Below are 19,942 nucleotides of genomic sequence, written 5' to 3'. Positions count from 1 at the left end.
TCATAGGATGCAAGCGAGGACGGAGGAGATAGGTTTAACAAACGTAGCATGAACATTCTTTGGTTTACCAGACATGACCTGAATGTTTTCAGTTTGGTAGTTACTATGGGATTACGGTACTCTTCATCAACAGCACCCACAGTGAAGGGAGAGCCACATAACCACAAAGCATGGTCTATGTACAAAGTGGTGTATTGAGTGGCATTAAACGGGAAATGATGCGATTAAGTCCACAATAAAAAAAAATGTCTTTCAGAAAAGAGTCTTTAAAGTCTACCTGATGCTGTACTTCACAGAATTCCTCCACATAACTCTCAATAGACCGGTTTCCTTGGTGTAGGGATGGCTGCCGCGAAACTGACGTTTCGACACTATGTCAATATCCCAAAGCGTAGATGTTTTCGAAACACTGCTCCAAAATGTGATTCGAAACACCAAAGTCACGAGATTATGGCTAAACGAAGATTATTGACACTTGTGTCAATCAAACAACAGTTTGTCACTCTCTTCTAAAATCTTGCCAAAACTGCTGTATGTAAAAACATTTAAAGGACCGCTAGGTGTCACTGTAGAGGCAGTTTCAGATTGAGGTTTCGTAGCCTCGAAACATACGGCACAATTGATTTAACTGTTTTAGTGTTTCATGAAGCCTCGCTCTGCCCCCCACTACCTTGGCGAAGACGAACCAGTAGATCTGCAGGATTCATGTTGCAAGTAGGAATAACAATCCTCCGTTGGATCTGGTTAAGGCTAAGTATTCTGTAACAACAGCTGTTTACACAAAGCGAGAGACAAATCCAAATGCAGAAGATAGTTTGCTAAAATATCCCAAAAGGGCAGGCAAACACATCCAAACCAGGTAATCCAAAAGCGTAATCCAAATACCAGGCAAGGGGTCAAAACCATGAACATGAATACAAGATAACAGGAAACAATGAAATAGACCGCTTGGTAACGCAACTGATAAAACAACAATATTTCACCATAAGACATGGTGACTGAACAGGGGTGTATTCCAGAAAGCCGGTTATATGACTTACCAAGGTAAGTTTAGGAGTAAGTCAACTGATAACCTCTGCTTTCAGTTCCAAAAACGGAGGTAACTTTCGGGTTATGTAAGTAACCATAGCAACTGACTCTGAAGATAACCTGCTCCGGAGCAGGTTATGTTGCAGGGTAAGTTCATTTTAGGTAATGAAACAAGGCTCCAGAGGATGTCTGCGCATGCGTGTACTTATGATGAGCGTGGAGTGGGCATGGAAGCATAATTTGACAATGTGGCAATGTTACAGTAAATGGGTATAACAAAAAGAAACACATGATACCCATCATAATTACTGAGGGACAGAAGTTACCCCTGCCTGCAGTCTCTGCCTGCAGGCATGTGCATTTAACCTGACCCACAGAATGACACAGATGAAGCACATGATTTAACACTGACTCACAGAGTGACACAGGTGAAGCACAGACTTCATTAGGTGACACCCACTGAATCACAGACATGGAATAGTGGTCATAGATTTCCTATTATCAGTAAGAATCATGTACATAATGAAATAAAATTATAAATATATATTTCATAGTATCATATTTATTTCTATAACATCCACTTCAGACCCTTAGCCCCCTCTCTACATTTGATCCTCAAATTGGAGATACCAAATTGTCCCTCCCCCAACTTGTGTTTGAATGAACTTGTCTAAATAAAACTTGTGTATGGATTACCTGGTTCTCGCCATGAATATAGCTGTAGATGCTGGAATGGCGTTAAGAAATAAAGGAAGAAGAAAAAGACTCGTGAAATCTGTGATCCATTGACAATTACTTTATTTTGTTACCGTGGGCACACATTAACTCTGGGTTACTTTCAGCGGGTTGATTGAACTAACTCTTGGAACCGACATAACCTTAGTAAGCAGGTTTGGGGTTGATCAACCCAAAGTTCAGGGTTAATCTGATGGTAAGTTAACCCTGCTTTTTGGAATACACCCCAGGCTTTAAACACGACAAACAGGAAGTGAACAGTGAAGTGTGACATGATATGATTTCAAAATAAAAGACCCAAACAATAGAACACATGACAAAACCATTACGCATATGCTCAACTAAATCTATAATCAGCCATACCCATTTTAAAATAAAACAAAGTCTGTGAATTGCAGTTTAGCTATTGTGTTTAAAATTCCTGTCTTTCTTAGATCCAGTGTCCATCTGGAGGCACCAAACATAAAAATCATCATCAAAGAGATAGAGGAGCTAAAGAGTCATCTTAACCACATTGACTCCCCAGTCGTGTTGTGCCATAATGACCTCCTGACTAAAAATATAATCTACAACTCTGAAGAAGGTGACTGCTAAAACATGTATTACAGTAATAAAAATGTTTGAAATTCTGCAATACAATTCTGTTTTCTGTGACAGTATTATAAAACAATCTAAAACACATAAATAATCTTAATATGCATATGAGAAATTGAAAAGCGTTTTTTTTTTTTTGTTGTTATTGGTGTTTTTATTTCTGTAAAGTAAAAATGCTTGCTGTTAAATAAGACAAAATCTATGTCAACCAAGTTATTTTTGTCTAACTATAGGCACAGTAAAATTCATTGACTACGAGTATGCCGATTTTAATTACCAAGCTTATGACATTGGAAACCATTTCAATGAATTTGCAGGTACATTTTCTGTATACAAATATCTTAACATAAATACAGAAATTTATCTGAGATTTAAATTAAATCAATGCCAAATTGCCAGCTAATTGATGCTATTAACTGTCAATTTCATTTTGTAGGTATCAATAATGTTGACTCCAGCCTATACCCTAGTTGTGAGCTTCAGTTTGATTGGCTTACTGCTTACTTGGAGAGTTTTAAGCAGTGCAGTGGTATGGAGTCGTCTGTCACTAAGAAAGAGGTCAAAGAACTTTACATAAAAGTCTGCAAGTTCTCTTTGGTGAGTATTTCTATACTGCATAATAGATTCAGTTATTTTCTGTTGCAATGTCATTGCAGGTATGTGCGTTGTCTAAAAGTAATAAGGGCTCTTGCCTCAAAGACAGAGTGCTTACTAGAAAACCAAGCTGGACAAATTTTAGAATTAGTTGATAGTTTTTAGAGCTAGAATTTGGTCCCTTTTAACTTATGAGTGTGAATTGTTTTTGAGTATTATTGGCTACAGAACACAGGAACTTGAATTCATTCAACTGAAATATAGCAATTTATCAAAACTGTTATGATTAATCTGCGGTGATAATTTGTAGTGATTTTATTTGGAAGTAGTGAAGGCAGAGGAAAGTTAGAACAGGATATTTCAAATAAAAAAACAGAAAACAAAATATGCCATTCTCAGGGGTGGAAAGTAAGTTTCTCAATATGTGTTCGTTCTTCAGCGATCTTGCCTCCTTGTGTGCTCGCTCTACGTCATAATTAACTGTCGAAGTTCAATTCCAATTCTCAAGAATGAAAATACCCTATTGTGTTCTTGATATCGAGGATGCATCGAGTGCAGACTTGCCACTGAAACCGCATTACGCCCCAGAAGTCATTGCGGCAAAACAATGGCGGAGGAAGGAAGTGCTACGCACATCTTGGAAACATTTGGAAACATTTTTTTGAATACATAAAAATGCAAAATTTGATATTTAAATGTATGTTTTATTGGCATAGAACAACTTGTCTTAATTGAGTTTCTTATTTTAGATTATATTATTATTTCTTGACAAGGTACTGTATCTGAAATATTTACGTATTTGCCATTTCAAAATGACAAAATAAAAAAATAAAATAATAAACGGTATATAATAATTCAATTCAATTCAATATTATTTATATTGCGCTTTTCACAAGTGTTAATTGTTGCAAAGCAGCTTTACATGAGAAGATGTAGAGGAGAACACAGAAAATCAATAGATAATATAAGAAGTAGAGATAGCGGTTAAACCGTACAAGCGAGCATATTAATAATGTAACGTATACAGTAAAGTGCTTAGTTAAGACAAAGTTGGCTGACTCTCCCTGGGACGAAAAAACCCCCTAGGAAAAAAAACCCAATGGGAAAAACTCCTAGAAGGACAAAAACCCTTGGGAGGAATTAATATATATATATATATATATATATAGATACGGTAGGGATAGGAGGCGGGTAAGCGAATTAAACTGGTTTAGCCGGTGGTCGTTGGTCGGGCATCAGCTGGTCATCACGTTGAAGGACAGCCAGTGGATCAGTGATGCGATGATCTTCACAGCAACAGGAACTGGGTCTGTTTGTCTCATTGTCCTCGTGGTGGAGGACGAGACAGGGAGAGAAAAACAGAATTTCTATTAGCGTAGGGGCCGTTCGCATGTAATGCAAGTGTCAAACATTATAGTGGTTCAAGTCAGCTCGGTTCCAGACAAGCTAACTATTGCGGCAATAGTATATTACCCATATGAGGTATGTGAGTGCTTTGTTCTAGACAAACTAACTACTGCGGGAAAAGTACATTTACTTGACATTTTATGTGAATGCTTTGTTAAAGAAGAATGTCTTAAGTTTAGATTTAAATTGATCGACTGTGTCTGATACTCGAACATTATTTGGTAAATCATTCCAGAGCTTAGGGGCTAAGTAGGAAAAGGATCTACCACCTTTAGACACTTTTGATATTCTAGGGATAATTAAGTGACCAGAATTTTGTGAGCGCAGTTTACGTGATGGATTGTATTCTGATAGTAGTTCTTTAATATACGAGGGCGCTAGGCCATTTAAGGCTTTGTAGGTGATTAGTAATATTTTAAATTGTATGCGATATTTAACTGGTAGCCAATGTAAAGATCCCAGAATTGGACTGATGTGGTCATACTTTTTAGATCGAGTAAGCACTCTTGCGGCTGCGTTTTGAACCAGCTGTAGCTTGTTTACCTGATTTGCATGGCATCCCCCGAGTAACGAGTTACAATAGTCTATTCTAGAGGTCATAAAAGCATGGATAAGCTTTTCTGCGTCTGATGCAGACAGCATATGCCGTATTTTTGAGATATTTCTAAGATGGAAGAATGCTGTGCGGCAGACGTTGGCGATGTGACTATCGAAAGATAGATTGCTGTCGAACATTACGCCTAAATTCTTAACCGTGGAAGATGGCACCACCGTGCAGCCATCTATGGGCAACTTGAAATCTGACATATTATGTTTGTAGCGATTCGGTTCAATAATAAGTATCTCTGTCTTATTGGAGTTTAGCATAAGAAAGTTATGTGCCATCCAGTCCCTAATATCACTAATGCAGTCTATTAGCTTAGAAAACTGGTGGGTTTCGCTAGGATGTGACGAGATGTAAAGCTGGGTATCATCCGCATAGCAGTGAAAACTTATGTTATGTTTCCTGATAATGTCTCCTAGAGGTAACATATATAACGAGAATAGGATAGGGCCTAGAACTGATCCCTGAGGTACGCCGTATTTAACGGGGGAGTGATATGACTCTTCCTCATTTACATAAACAAAGTGATATCGATTGGTTAGATACGATCTGAACCAGGCTAACGCCTGACCACTGATGCCAACATAGTTTTCTAGTCTATTGAGTAAGATTGTGTGATCTATTGTGTCAAAGGCTGCACTAAGGTCTAGTAATATAAGGATTGAGATTTCACCACGATCGGATGTTAATAGGAGGTCATTTGTAACTCTAAGCAGCGCTGTCTCTGTGCTATGGTGGGGCCTGAATCCTGATTGGAACTTTTCATATGTATTATTATTTTCTATGAATGTGCGTAGCTGGCTTGCCACTACTTTTTCTAATATTTTAGAAAGAAAAGGTAGATTTGAGATTGGTCTAAAGTTATTAAGATCTCCCTGGTCAAGGTTTGTTTTTTTAATGAGCGGTCTAATAGACCCCTTCACGGTTCACGTCACAGGCTGTTCCCACTGCGCATGTTGGTGTCAGAAAAGTCATTACAGCTGATTGAGTTGCGTATTATTCGGTATCGTCAAAAATGCCTACTTACGCCGTGGGCTGTGAAAATCGCACGAGGTCTTCCGTTAAGTTTTCGCGATTCATGCAGAATCTCAAAAACAAAAAATACAACATCTGCGTCTGCAAGCAATTAACGTGCAGACTGAGACAATACAAAGATCAAAGAGGCTTGTGTTTGAAGTGCTCACTTCATTTGAGGTAAGTCATCATTTTTCAGCACTGTTAGATTAAATTATAAATCCTAAATGGTATGAACAGTTCGACCCCGTGCTGCGCGCGCACCCGATAATCATTCAATGTTTACAAACCTTGAAGGGGTCTATAACTGCTAGTTTGAAAGCTGTTGGAACGGATCCTAATTCTAGAGATGAGTTAAAGATATTAAGTACCGTGTCTGACACTACATGAAATACCTCTTTTAGTAATTTTGTGGGAACGGGGTCTAGTATACAGGACGATGATTTGGATGACGTTACTAGTTTAGAGAGCTCTTCTATTGTAGTAGGATTAAATGACTCAAGATGTTCGTTTAGTAATCTAGTGAAATTATTCTATACCTTATAATTCCAAGGGGACGACATGTATGTTAATGGACTATACAGTATGAGACAGATTTGCTCGACTCTCTCTAAAGTTTACACATCAAGACTTCTGATCTTTGAAGGGCTGTGATGATCATGTCTGGACCGGACACATTTAACCGCATGTATGTGCGGACAGACAACTGCTCACTTTAGCGCCTTTTGCGGTTAAATACATCCACACCGCATACATTTTGCTTCAGACAAACACGTGCAGGTCGTGGTTTCTGTTTGCGTCATCACAACATTTCGGCCGTATTGTTTCAGTGATAAAAGTCTTTCGGCCGAAAACCGAAAATGCTCTTTTGGGCCATTTTCGGCTAAAATTTTTCGGTGGCCGAATATTCGGAGCATCCCTAAAAATTATGTTACCATTATACTACAACTATACTAACATAGTCTATTAGTTTTTATTTGTAGTAAAACAACAGTAACCAAATTTACTATTGTCTCATGCGTAATCAGAGTTTACTGTTAAGGGAGTATCTTGCGTGTATTTAGGGAATGTGAGCGTCTCTTTTATCATAAACGGTTTTGACGCGTGTGCAGAAGGCCCATTTTTTTTGACAAAACACGTGATGCACACAGGATCTCTCCACACGCATGACACATATTTTGGAAAAGGGAACCACACACGTGACAATCCGAACACTTATTTTGAATTAGCGCATCCTCGGAAGAGCAGTCACGAGCCGCCACTGAAGGTAATACAAATCGTAATCAATCTGCCAAAATTTTTTTCATTTTTCTAAGGAGAACTATACAAAATGATCTGTTTGAAAAACGGGAAAGCGCACCTGTCAATCAGCACTATTATAACAAAGCAAGGCCAGAGACGAACATGCTCAGTAACGGGAGTAATATGGAATAATGTGTGGATCTTTGAATGACTGTAAGAATACATTTTTTTTAAAGCAAAGGGTTTGTTCTTTTATTTGATATATTGTCTGTTTTTATATTTAAAGAAGATTTTTTGGAAGACATTAAAATTTTGTGAAAATTATAATAAAATGCTGGCGTTGGCTGGCAACTTTTTTAATGGTGACAGGGAAAGAGTAAAAGTTTGACAAATATGCAAAAACATCTGGAGGGGGCCAACACTTTTTCACACCACTGTATATTTTATGTTATAAACAAATAACATATATAAGAATATAACATAAGGCTATGTAATTTTCACAGGTGGCTCATTTCTTCTGGTGTCTATGGGCTCTGCTGCAAGCTAAACATTCTACTATTGACTTTGACTTTCAGAGGTGGGTTACATGACTTTTTGAATTTAAACAACACAAGGTAAACTGTGGTAGAATAAAGTCCTTTCATGCCGACTTCAATTATCAATTATTGACTTTGCGAGGAATGCGTTGGCGAGCCATGAAAGACTATGCAGCCAAATTTAAAGAAATCAACACACACACACAAAATTTTGTGGAAAATTAGATGAAATGTAACAGCACAACATTAGCAATGTTCGTGTTTAGATGAAAAATAAGTTCCTTGCCCTAAAAGTCCTTTTTACACTACTATACCTCCGTCCTGAGGGTAGAATTGTGAACAGTCCATGAATGGTGGGGTCCTTAAGAATACAGCTAGCTCTCCTGTGGACTCTGTGATGGTAAATGGTCCTGGTGATCTTCTTGGCAGCAGTCCATCACAGAAGTGTTGCCATACCACATGGTTATGCAGCTGTTCAAAATAAATATACACAAAGTACAATGATTTTCAGAGACCAGAAGTAAGTAGATTATTATGTTGTAAGGGTCTTGTTTTGTTTTGTTTCTTACTAACTTAAAGTGAATTCTTTTTCAAGGGCAAATGATGTGACGCTTGTCAAAACATGTATTTAGCCCATCGTGTGTGGCTCATCATGTCAAAATATGATGACAAAGAGCATACAAAGAGCAGCTGGGGAAATTGTATCAAAGTTGAGGATGTGCGCAGCTCACTTCAATCACTCTGTACATGTCAAGCAATGTCTGAGGGTCATACAAGGGTCATACAAGATAATCTTGTTCCATAAAAGTTTATGCAGGGGAACAGGGAAAAAAATGTATGCTTAACTGCAGATCTGGTCGAGATACTGGGCCCCACTGAAGAGGTCACCCTTACAGTAAGCAAAGCAGATGAATCTTGCAGCTGGTTCATGTGTTCTGAATGAAAACGCATTGTGGAAACGCGTTGGTAGGCTGCTTTTTGTCCCTCTCTGCTATTATAGTTTATCAATACGGCGGAACAATATGGATGCCTCCTTGGACTTACCCGTCCAATGTAAGTAAAGAGGAGAAATTCTAAGCTTACAAAAAAAAGTCAGATCTCTGGCAGAGGTCATTTGACACCAACGAGGACATATTTATGAATAAAGACATTGATTTTGATTAATAAAACACTTCCTACACAAATCCTACTTACAGTCCCTTTAAAGAAAAAATCTTAGCCCAATTCTATGCTTCTCTAAACTGCACATGACAGAGCCACGGAGGCATTTACCTCCAGTTGTTATGAGATTAACAAAAAAGTTGCCACCACTAATATGGCAGCACTGTTGACCCACAATCCAGCATCAAACACGTGGTCTAGTTATTCAACTTCAACGGTCTGCCTGCACATATATCAACAATTCAATCGAGTAGTAGGTTGCAGTCAAAAATGGGTTAAAAATTGTGTGATGTGTCTATTGTGTGAGTAGGATTTGTTTCATACAAGATCTGGCAACTGAAAAACCTTGGAATAATATATTGATGTGATTATTCATATAACAAGGTAGTACATTTTAAATTACGGGAGTTTTCTGTGATAAATAACAAAACGGGAGGGGGCAGGAGATAGGTGTGAAATACGGGCGACTCCTGGGAAAAAGGGGAGTGTTGACAGGAATGGTGCCCTCTCCACCCTAGTCCATGCCATACCCTGAGCTACCAGAACCTCCCTGGTTCACAGTTACATCTGCTCCTCCTTGATCATCTTGTTCCCCCATTGTTTTTTCTCCTGGCCCACTGTCCTAGCCCACCAGTCCCACCCGTGGGCACTGTTATGTTAGACTTTGATTGTTGTTGTTTTGATGGGTCCCAGGAACAACTCGTAAATGTAAATATAAAATTGTTGTTTCTCTTCATGTGCTTTAATTTTTAAATACTTCATAGTTATGTTTGTCTATTGTTTCCCTGATCCCATGTATGATGTTCTGATTTGCTGCTTTTTCTCATGTGCTATTTTATGTTTTATTCTGCAGCTGCCAAACAAACAATAGTCCCTTTCACACATACAGTCTTTACTGGTAATTTACTGGTAAATTGCAGTTAACAGGTCATGTGTGAACAGAACCTTTCCGGTAAATCAGTGCTCCCAATTTACCAGTAAGACAGGTTGTAAGATTAACGGTAATTTACCGGTAAGCGCTGTGTGTGAACGAAAAATATAGCATTACCGGCATTTAGAACGGACGACGTCAGACCGCGCTGACAGATCGGGCCAATCAGAAAGTCTTTTATACAGGTGACGCGGTTTCCCCCAGACTGTTGACGGACGTTTCCACACACATATTGCTTAAAAGTCGAGCACACCTGAAGTTAACATCCACATTTCTTCACCAAAGTTGTTTAAAACAGCTTACCATCTAATTGCCGACGTCCTTAGCACACCATCTGTGAAGCCTAATGTGCAAACGCGCAGGTTCCGTTTGACGCCGCCTAACGCAATGTTGTTTGGTCACGAGCAACTTCGCGACCGTTTGCCACAGATGTGAAAACAACAAAATACGGACCGTGGATATTAAGTCATAACCCGCCGTTTACAAATACGACACGGACGGAGCTCGCCGGCCGCGCGCCACAGGTAACTTCCGCTTTCTCTCCGAGTTTACCGGTATTTTGATACTGATGTGTGAATGATGTCTTACTGGTAAAAAGACGGAACGTCACTGCATGTGTGAACAGCACATTTTTGTATTTACTGGTAAATTCATTCTGGTAAATTCATGGTAATTTACCAGAATTACTGTGTGAAAGAGGCTATTGTCTGCACTACTATGATTAGAGAAAGGGAGTATTTTTTAGATTTGTTGTTTAACTAACTATTGTGTAACAGTTTTACTTAATTACATTAGTCAAAACCTTTCAAAAACGTTTTTGAATTTTGAACAATACCCGTTCTTGTCTTAAGTCTGATCTAAACTTTTTTGATCCATATTAAATATTGACTAGTGTATATAGGGGTCATTCTACAGAAAAGGTGGAATTCAGGTGATGGAAATCTGCTTAAATGAACTTCTTTCAACATACCCAAAACTTCTTTTATAGCATTAATTAGCTTGTCAAATCTATGAATCCGCAAAACGGGGAGCTTAAGCTATTTTTAACTTTTTAATAAATTTTAATAAAGAATCCATGAGTCATTTATTTGTCATTGGTGTTACCTGTGATTTAAACAACATTAATGTTGATACTAAATATTTTTTCTCATTACAGCTTGTGTTTTTAGTTAAAGGTTGAGTAGAGGAAGGATAACAGCAAGAAAAATAATTTATTATTAATATTTGTTTAATTAAATTCTTCAACTTTACCCAGCATTGTATGAAATTATTTGATTCTCAGTTTGACTTTTGTCTTTAAAACCAACAAAAACAAAAATATTAAACCAAAAAGGCTTTGACACAAAGAATGAAATATCAACAATGTCTTACATCCCATATCAACAACAAATACATTCATAACACCAAAACTTGGTTTAGCACCAATGACATAATATAAGACCAATGACACAATGTAACACCAATGACAAAATTAGAATATAATAATAGATAATGAATATGATAAAACTTACAAACTTTCATAATATTTTCCATCTTGTTTTGTTTTTATGCTTTTAGTTAAAGGAATAGTGCTTAGAAAGTACTCATTAGAGAAGTAACACCAATTACAGTAACACCAATTACGGTAACACCAATGACAATTTACAGAAAAAAACTAATATTTTAACAAAATGGCTGCCATTAGCCATGTGCTATTTCTTCAGAGATGTAACAATCACATACTTCTTTAGTATAATGTATTTTTATGTTAAGATCTTAACACTCCCAGCTATAAAAAAAAGAGTAACACTAATGACATCCAAAAAATCTTAAAACCTCATAATTCTTAGATATATCATGATAGTTTAGACAAATAAGGTAAGACATCTCACAAACCTTTTGCCTTCCTCCACTGCACTTCTTCCACTGACCTCTTGAACCATGAAAAACTTCAAAGAGCTGATGCATTGTTTTTAAAATAAAAAAGTGCTTTGGCATAAATTTGGTGGACAAATATTTATTTGATATTACTAATATTAGTTGTGTATTTTTTACCCTTTCAGTGTTGTAGTAAATTCATACAGGGTTAAAGGTAAATGTAAATTAGATTTGTTTTATAAAAAACATGGTTTTAAATAATAAGTACACAGTTCAACTTCAATGTTTGATCAAAGGGACAGGGCAATTTTTCAGAACCAGACATTTAAAAAAGTTGAAAAAACAGAAATTTAAATAAATAAACTCTCTCATTATTTTAAGGACAGTCTATATTTATTAAATATATATCATTATGGGATTATTGGGTCAAATTAAATGATTAAGGGGTCTGCAAAAGCAAGGGACAAGCATTTCCACCTTTTTTGTAGAATGACCCATAGGGTAGATCCCTGAAGTATACTTGTGGGGTTAGAAAGGTGAAAGTATGGATTTCAAGAGAGCATTGTGGTGATATTTTGTAAATCAGGACCATTATTATAATATTGATAGAATTTAGCTTTACTCAAAAAAACAAAACAATGATGGTTTGCTCAGGCATACACACGTTGTCACGGTTACGCACCTGGACTGAAGCTAACTTCCAGGCTATGTTTGTATTGGCTAGGGGCTACACTGACCTCTACAACAAATACATTGTTGAAAATAACTCAGTGTGGTAGTTGATATTTTGAACTAAAGTAATTTACTTGTTATTTATTTAGCTTGTTGTCAGAAACAATCTGCCTTTATTTTGCCAAGTGGTTTATGTCCATAGGGCAACATTATGCTGACCCTGGGACAATATTTCAACCAACCAATCAGATTTCAGAAACAAGTTTACAGTTTGTTTCAAGTTTGACCTTGCAACCAGGATTAGCTGCTTCTAGACCATTGTTTTAGAAGATCAGATTCACTTAAATCATTCAAAAAAATAATTTGTTAAATAATTGTATAGTTTCATAAAGCATCAAACAGAGTGCCTTGTTTTCATTTTCTTAGTTTACTTGTTTAGTGCAGGTCACATTTATTTATGTTTTATTCTTTATTTTTTTTCTCTCCTAAAGGTATGCTATGGCTAGATTCAACTACTACTTTGAGAAGAAGCAGGAGTTCTTTGGAATGACACTTCAGTAATTTTTCTGCATGGAGACAAAAGACAAGCTGCTAAATAGGCCTATGCATGGATAAAAAAAACGAATAAAGGTGGAATACGTAGAATTTTTACCACTAGATGGCGCCAAAACAAAATGACATCAAATGACATTGTTTAATGACGCTCTGAAGCAGTGTGGAATTATGGGATGGCCATCAATCAGACGTGAACGAGAAATCATGCTGATGGATAAAGTAATCAAGTCTTATAAATGTTGCGTTTGATGACATTGTTTATTTCATTATGTAAGTTTATATGTGATGTTCAAAACGAAATTGTTAGTCATAGATGTTACAGTATTAGTCCAAATTCGATGGTTAACACAGCACAGAATAAGTTTCAACTCACAATCTACAATGATTTTTCACATAATGTATTGACAGTACAAATCTTATTGTGAAGTGTCTTTAAATATCCATTTATATTGCTTTACAATACCTCTCGATGTGCATATTGTCCGCGAGAAGACGCACTGATTACAGTCTACACACTAATGTTGTGATCAGTATAATAGCATACGTTTTTGAAGGGTTGCTAATCAACAACTCACCCATCGCGTAAAACACAAGCAGGATCGGAATCTCTGTCTAGTTAAATGTTGTCGCAAAGCTCTCTCCATCTAGATAATGCAACACCAAATTGATCCTCATACTTTCTCTTGTTTTGTTCCAAACTCTTCTTGGGTCGTTTGGTTGGCCCGTACGCTTACGGGAGCTGTCTTTGCTGACACAATCAGCGGCAGTCCATAAGCAAGCGCGTAGCCCGACAGGCGCTAACGCATAGTTTCGCATTTGTCCACGACACTGGCTGCGTCCGAAAACTCAAGGCAGTGACTTGTTGCCTCGCTGCTTCATGAGGCAATGACTTCGGAGGCATGAAGACAGCTCAGAGAACGGCTTTCGGTAGCGTGTTTGAAATATTAACAGAGCGCCTTTGTGATAACTAATCACATATTTGAAAACTATAATAATAATTTCTCGCTAGAAATGCAATTAAAATGTGTAAAAAGTGAAAATATACGTTTATTTACACTAAATTTGTGCTCCAGTCGCTTCCTTTGCCGCCATTTTATTTTTTCGAACTCGACCACTGTTGTCATGTGGTTTTTACGTCAGTAAAGGCGGTGACAAAGGTTCACATGGACAATAATGTCATTGACAGGAGACTGCACTGCCCCGTGTCAATGTTTTGAATGGCAATTTTCTCACGATTTACAAGAAGTTGAAAACATTACAGATATTGATAGTAATCAGCTGGACAAAATATATAACACTGGCCTAGTGGTTTTTGGACATTTTACTGGAAATATCTTACAAATTGCTCCTTTAACTTCCAAAAGATAAAATGGATTTAAAATGCCTTTAAAAAAATCCAGGCATTATTTGAAATATTAAATTTTGAACTAAAACAAAACCCATCAGTATAATTTGAATTAGATTTCTTTTAAAATTGTAGAAATACATGATACAGGAAATGGGCAAAAGAGATTATGCGAAAATATAAGATGAAGAGGAATAATGTAAGAGTTCTCCAAAAATAAAAATTTATTATATGTACATTCTGACTGTTCAAATGTATGTACTATAAGGCTTATTTTCAACAACGCAAATATGCACATTTCAATTTAAATTAATCTGAATATTTCTTATGTATAACAAAACATGTAACACCTGAAGATAACTCAATAAAGGATCAGGGGTCTCATTTATAAAACTGTGCCTAGGATCCTTACTAAAAGTCTACATACACACAAGCCAAAAATAGCGTACTCAAAAAAAGATTCAGATTTATAAAACCATCCGTACGCACACCTGCAACCAATGTTCCTTTTATAAATCACAGATCACCTAAAAGTGTGAATCTGCCTCATATCCCGCCCTATACGCTCCCATTTTTAACCATAAATAGTCAATCCAAATCACCTCCTGAATGCTGATTCTCATATTAATGAGACTGGCATCCAATTGTTAGTCCGTTAGCTAAATGCGCCCAACCAATAAACGCAAGCCATTGTTGTAATCGTCCAGCATTACACACGGGGGTTACCGCAGAATTTATATATTTTTATTCAATTATATCATACACCTTGCCAAAATCACAGCATAAATGATGATAAGGTATCACTAAAATAAAATAGATATGTGTTTTCTGCTCTTTTTGTGCACGTGTTGTCTGATATATGCGGGCTGTTCTCCAGCAGCACGAGCGTTCTCCTCTGCTCTACAAAGAGCAGACATATAAAAAAATGAATCATTTAAATTTAAAAACATAAATCAATTACCTTTTACCTAACAGACTTGCACTAACTTGAACACATTCTGCCGTCAAGTTTTTTAGCCCTGTTTTGTGCATACACACGCTTTATAAATGAGGCCCCAGATGTGTGCAGTGTTAATTTTGACAGCAGCTTTTTTATTAGTTTTAGTCTTTTTAATAAAATGCAATTTAGTTTGTCACATTTTAGTTTTAGTTTTAGTCTAGTTTTAGTCAACTAAATGCCATGAAATTTTTATGTGTTTAAATGTAATTTAGTTAAAGTGTAATTAAATTTGTCATGCTGACAAATATGTAAATGCTGTGATATAAATATTCTTATTTATCCTGAAAAATCATAACCTTAATATTTCAGAAAACCCAGTTATTAGAGTCCAGTACGTTGTAAAAGTTTAATAGGTTGTATTCAGATTGATTAGGACACTTAGCATTCATCTCAATGCCTGAATTTACCCTCCATTGTTTAAACACAGAGACAGTGGATACTGGACTATGAATGACATTATCAGTTTATTCAGTTCATTAAAGCTCTCATTCTGATTTAATTGACTTGTTTACTGAATGGTGTGTTTGTTCAGTACATTCATCCAAGGCTCACACTTGAATACTATCAGTTTGTGCACTGCGCTCCTGGCCAATGAGGCAGAGACTGCAGTGAACAAGAAATATGAGATAATGCATATTAATAATGTTAAAGTTGTTCACCAGTGTTGGGAAAGTTACTTCCAAAGTATAATACATTATATATTACAAATTACTGTCATTTGAAAGTAATTAGTTACATACAATATTACTGTCTCTGAACTGTAATGAGTTACACTACTTTTGCGTTACTTTTGAGTTACTTTCATCAAAATAACAGAAGTATGAGTAGGCATTATAAAATGTTAAAATGTAGTTTATTGCTGCTTATAAATCTAGAAGTTATGTGTTGGCCCTTGAGCTTTGAATAGGCACAGTGAAGACTTATGGCAAAATACAGTAACAATCACTGTCAGAATCATAAACATAGATAAATGATCGGGTACAAGTCTGGTAAATTATGGTACACATAACAAACACAATAGAGCTGACTCCACTATAATGCAACCTATAGCCTAATAACATGGCAAGACACGCAACCTCTTTTCATTTCTTTTCTTTAATTCACTTTTAATTCAGATTCACAGCACAAACCTGGCATGCACTGGGTTGACACAACTTATCAAAAAGTGCTATTGGAGGATCAGGCCTCAAGGAATACAGCTCATTTCAGTACAATATAAGGATTACATGTAGACTAACACATAAAACACAGACAAACAGAGGAACACTGCTTTTTGCCAAACAACAAATATAGGCAAAGGCTGGTAAAAACTTTGAACAGTGATGTTTAAATTTACCATTTAGATAACCATGATTAAGTCTACACTAATGTTACGTTGTAGTTTAGGTTGCTGTTTGTAATAAAACTGTAGATAGCACAGGAGTAGCCTAGCAATCTATTATGTATATGGACTGTAACCATGGCAACATTAAGCTTACCTTGTCATTGCTGCTGTTGATATGGACTTAATTGGCAAGATTTCTAAAAGTCTCTTTACTTCTGAGGTTCAAGCAGCACAGGAGACCGATGGAAACTTTCTGTTGCTTTTACTTAGTGCTCTCATTCGCAGATTTATGCGTGTGCGGCACTACCGGACCTGATTGCGACCACTTTAGTCAATGTTTATACAGCCACGGACTTCCAGATTCGGCTCTTTTTAAGAAACGCATCTATATTTGACACGCATCGCGTCCAAATCGCAGTTCAATTCAAAATTAAAGGGACACCATGAAACTTTTTGGCCACTAGGGGGTGCTAGACACGTATTTTTCACTTCTAGCGCCCCTAGAGCCCACAAGCGCCCGAGCACTGTCGCAAAGGAAAGGAACTGGCCAACCTTAAAACTAAACTAAAAACTAAACATTTAAAATGCTAAACGATCAACATTTTGAGACAACAGGGAGAAACGCAGTCATGTTACAACTTTCTGATGAGGAACTCATCGTGGCAGAAGCCATTTCTCAATCTGAAGGTTGCAGCCTCCGGATGTCGTATTTCTAAGCTGTATACGTCATCAAGACTGTCTTATTTCACAATATTAACAATTACAAAGTTGACTATTATACTTAGTTAATCGTAAATTGTTGCAGTATGCTTATGACTTGCGAATGTAATGCTCAGTTTACCTTAATAACCCAGGCTTGATGACGTGTGCAGCCTGCATATTTGACCTCCGGAGGCTGCAGCCTTCCAATTCAGGAACGACCAGACGTATTTCCTTGCCTTTTTCCAAACAAATATTGTTGCATCCTCTCTCTCTCTCACTCGCCACCAGGATTTTCCGCAATGGCGCTCGTTATTCCTCTTTTTTGTGTGAAAATCGCTCCAAATCCAAGTAAACCGATGCGTTTAGGTCTGCCGCTTTGTAATACGTCACGCGAGTGACAGCGGAACGCAGCAAATGAGGAAGAGAGAAGAGAGAAACGCTCGGATCTGATTGGTGAATGAATAGGGTTTGGTTTTACACTGTGAGCAAGTTTGAGTGCTATAGCATCCTGGATTGTAATGTAAATATCATAGACACAGTAAAAGAAAGGTAAATACGTGAACACAGCATCTGAATACAGGGAACTATATGCAATATAATCGCCGTAATTTATAAAGAACATCGCATTTATGTATGAATCAACAGTTTATATAAAAAATTGCCTTAAAGGGGAATCGAACCCGTGTCGCCCGTGTCATAGGTCCGTGACACTAAAGACTGTGCCACAGAGTCACATAATAGAAACTGCTCTCTAAACTCCTTAAGTAGCCTCCAGCAAAATTCACGTTAAAAACAAATTGTGTGGAGGAAGTGACGTATGCCGTAAAGCAGTCGAATTTTGTAGTTTTTTTTGTGCTCTGGTTACTACCAGAAACCCTAAGTTTTAAAATACGAGTAAAAGTGATACAGACCCCGTCAGGCTATGGTAGACATGTCATTCAACCTATTTAAAGTCGATGTACTATCACAAGGGTCTTGAAAATTTATTATGAAGGTTGAAAAATTACATGGTGTCACTTTAAAGTAAAAATGAAAAAAAAAACCATCACTCGATCACTAGACTCTGCTACACTTACCTGAACTAGAGGTCGACCGATACTGGATTTTGCCAATAACGATAACCAAGATGGGCACTAACTGCCGATAACCAATAAATTAACCGATGACCATTTACTGAATTCAAACACTCATAACTCATTCACTGAGCTCAAACATAACACAACAAAGTTGTGTTGAACTTTATTACCAAATTAGAATAAAGAATTGACAAAATAATTTGTACTTTTAAGTAAAAAGTAAATATGAATCAACCTTAGAGTAAGCAACCAAAAAAAAAATACTAAACCAAAGTAACACACCACAGAACAATAAAAACAGATTCAGACAATATAAACAGATAGCATGAACTGTTGAAAAAAATTACAAATTAAATTGTCAGTACGCAATTTTTTGTTTGTTTATCAAAACTTAGATATGATAGTTGTGATAGAAGTTTATTATAAAACTACAGCAGGCTATGTCTGTGTAACTATACTGCGCTGTGTAGAGAGATCATAAACCTCGCACTGTTCAGGGGTGCGTTCTCCGAAACTACCTTAACGCTACGTCTTTCTTAAGTTGTACCTTAAGCTGTACCTTATCGCTAATACGTGTTTCCCGAAACCTTCTTAGTTACGTATACCTTCTGTAAGTCATATGTTCGTAAGGTTGGTCTGGAGCACTCTTAGCTATACCTTATCGCTGCTGACGGTTCATACCGCTAGTGGCCACCACTAGAAAAAGCTTTTTTACATCGCAGTTTAATTAAACATAGAACATTTTATTTGAACATTTAATATAACATCTGATTTAGTATTAAAATTACATTTTTACTTAAAAATTTCACACATAAAATACTTAAGTTGTTATAGCCTACACACAGTTTATGGAAGTGTTTTCATTAATAAAGTTTCCAATCACTAATGCAGTGGTCTCAAACTCCCGGCCCGCGGGCCATTAGCGGCCCGCCCTCCCCCTATCTGCGGCCCGCGTCACCTTTCAAAAATATAATATAATCTGGCCCGCAGAAAGATTTTTATTCACTTTGTTTTATATTCGTTTGATTTTTGATTTAAACGTTCAAGTGTTCGTTTACATGTCGCGTCTAACAACGCGTTAATAACGAGTCAAAGCATTACTTTCCAAAGTGCTCGGGAGCGGAAGTTGCGCTCCGTGGTGTGGTTAGCGTCACCCGTTGCTACGCAGCCATGAACCGAGCGCTCCGTGATGTCGAGGATAACGGAATGCGTGATCGGATTTTAATTCCTCAACTGAACATCGCGTCAATCATATCATTGTAACCATGCTATCAGTTAATCTGGTTGGGACTTTGTAGTGTTTGTCCAGAGAAGATTTGTTACTCCCGGGTGTATATCAGCTGTTACTCAGAAAAGATTGAGCTGCGGTGGGATTCACATCAACAAGTAACAGCTTCTAATGGAGACACCGGATGGAGGCAGAGCCATACGTAATGCAACACATTTTAAACTACAGATAAGAAAAGAGCCATCAAAGTGCCCAGGTTAAGAAAAGATAAAAGATGAGGAGAAATGTACAGAAGATAAAAGTATGTATACTGCTATATCCCAGCTAACAAATTTA

General features: G+C 37.0%; 1 protein-coding gene across 3 annotated transcripts in view; it reads left to right on the top strand.

Moving 5' to 3' along the window:
• LOC129433239 (ethanolamine kinase 1) overlaps positions 1-17,036 on the top strand; it is a 39,925-nt gene extending 22,889 nt beyond the window's left edge. For 2 of the 3 annotated variants that reach the window (XM_055191771.2, XM_055191773.2), the window contains exons 4-8: positions 2,199-2,347; positions 2,592-2,675; positions 2,795-2,955; positions 7,723-7,796; positions 12,868-17,036. In XM_055191771.2, coding sequence (XP_055047746.1) covers positions 2,199-2,347; positions 2,592-2,675; positions 2,795-2,955; positions 7,723-7,796; positions 12,868-12,937 — 538 coding nt within the window. In that variant the 3' untranslated portion in view covers positions 12,938-17,036. The remainder of the gene's footprint in view (positions 1-2,198; positions 2,348-2,591; positions 2,676-2,794; positions 2,956-7,722; positions 7,797-12,867) is intronic. The other variant, XM_055191772.2, reaches the window with a different exon arrangement.
• The last annotated feature ends 2,906 nt before the right edge of the window (positions 17,037-19,942 follow it).

The sequence above is a fragment of the Misgurnus anguillicaudatus genome, chromosome 6, assembly GCF_027580225.2.
Source record: "Misgurnus anguillicaudatus chromosome 6, ASM2758022v2, whole genome shotgun sequence".
In the NCBI taxonomy this organism is placed as follows: Eukaryota; Metazoa; Chordata; class Actinopteri; order Cypriniformes; family Cobitidae; genus Misgurnus; species Misgurnus anguillicaudatus.
Note: the sequence above shows the minus strand (reverse complement) of the source record. Positions and strands in the feature narration are given on the sequence as shown.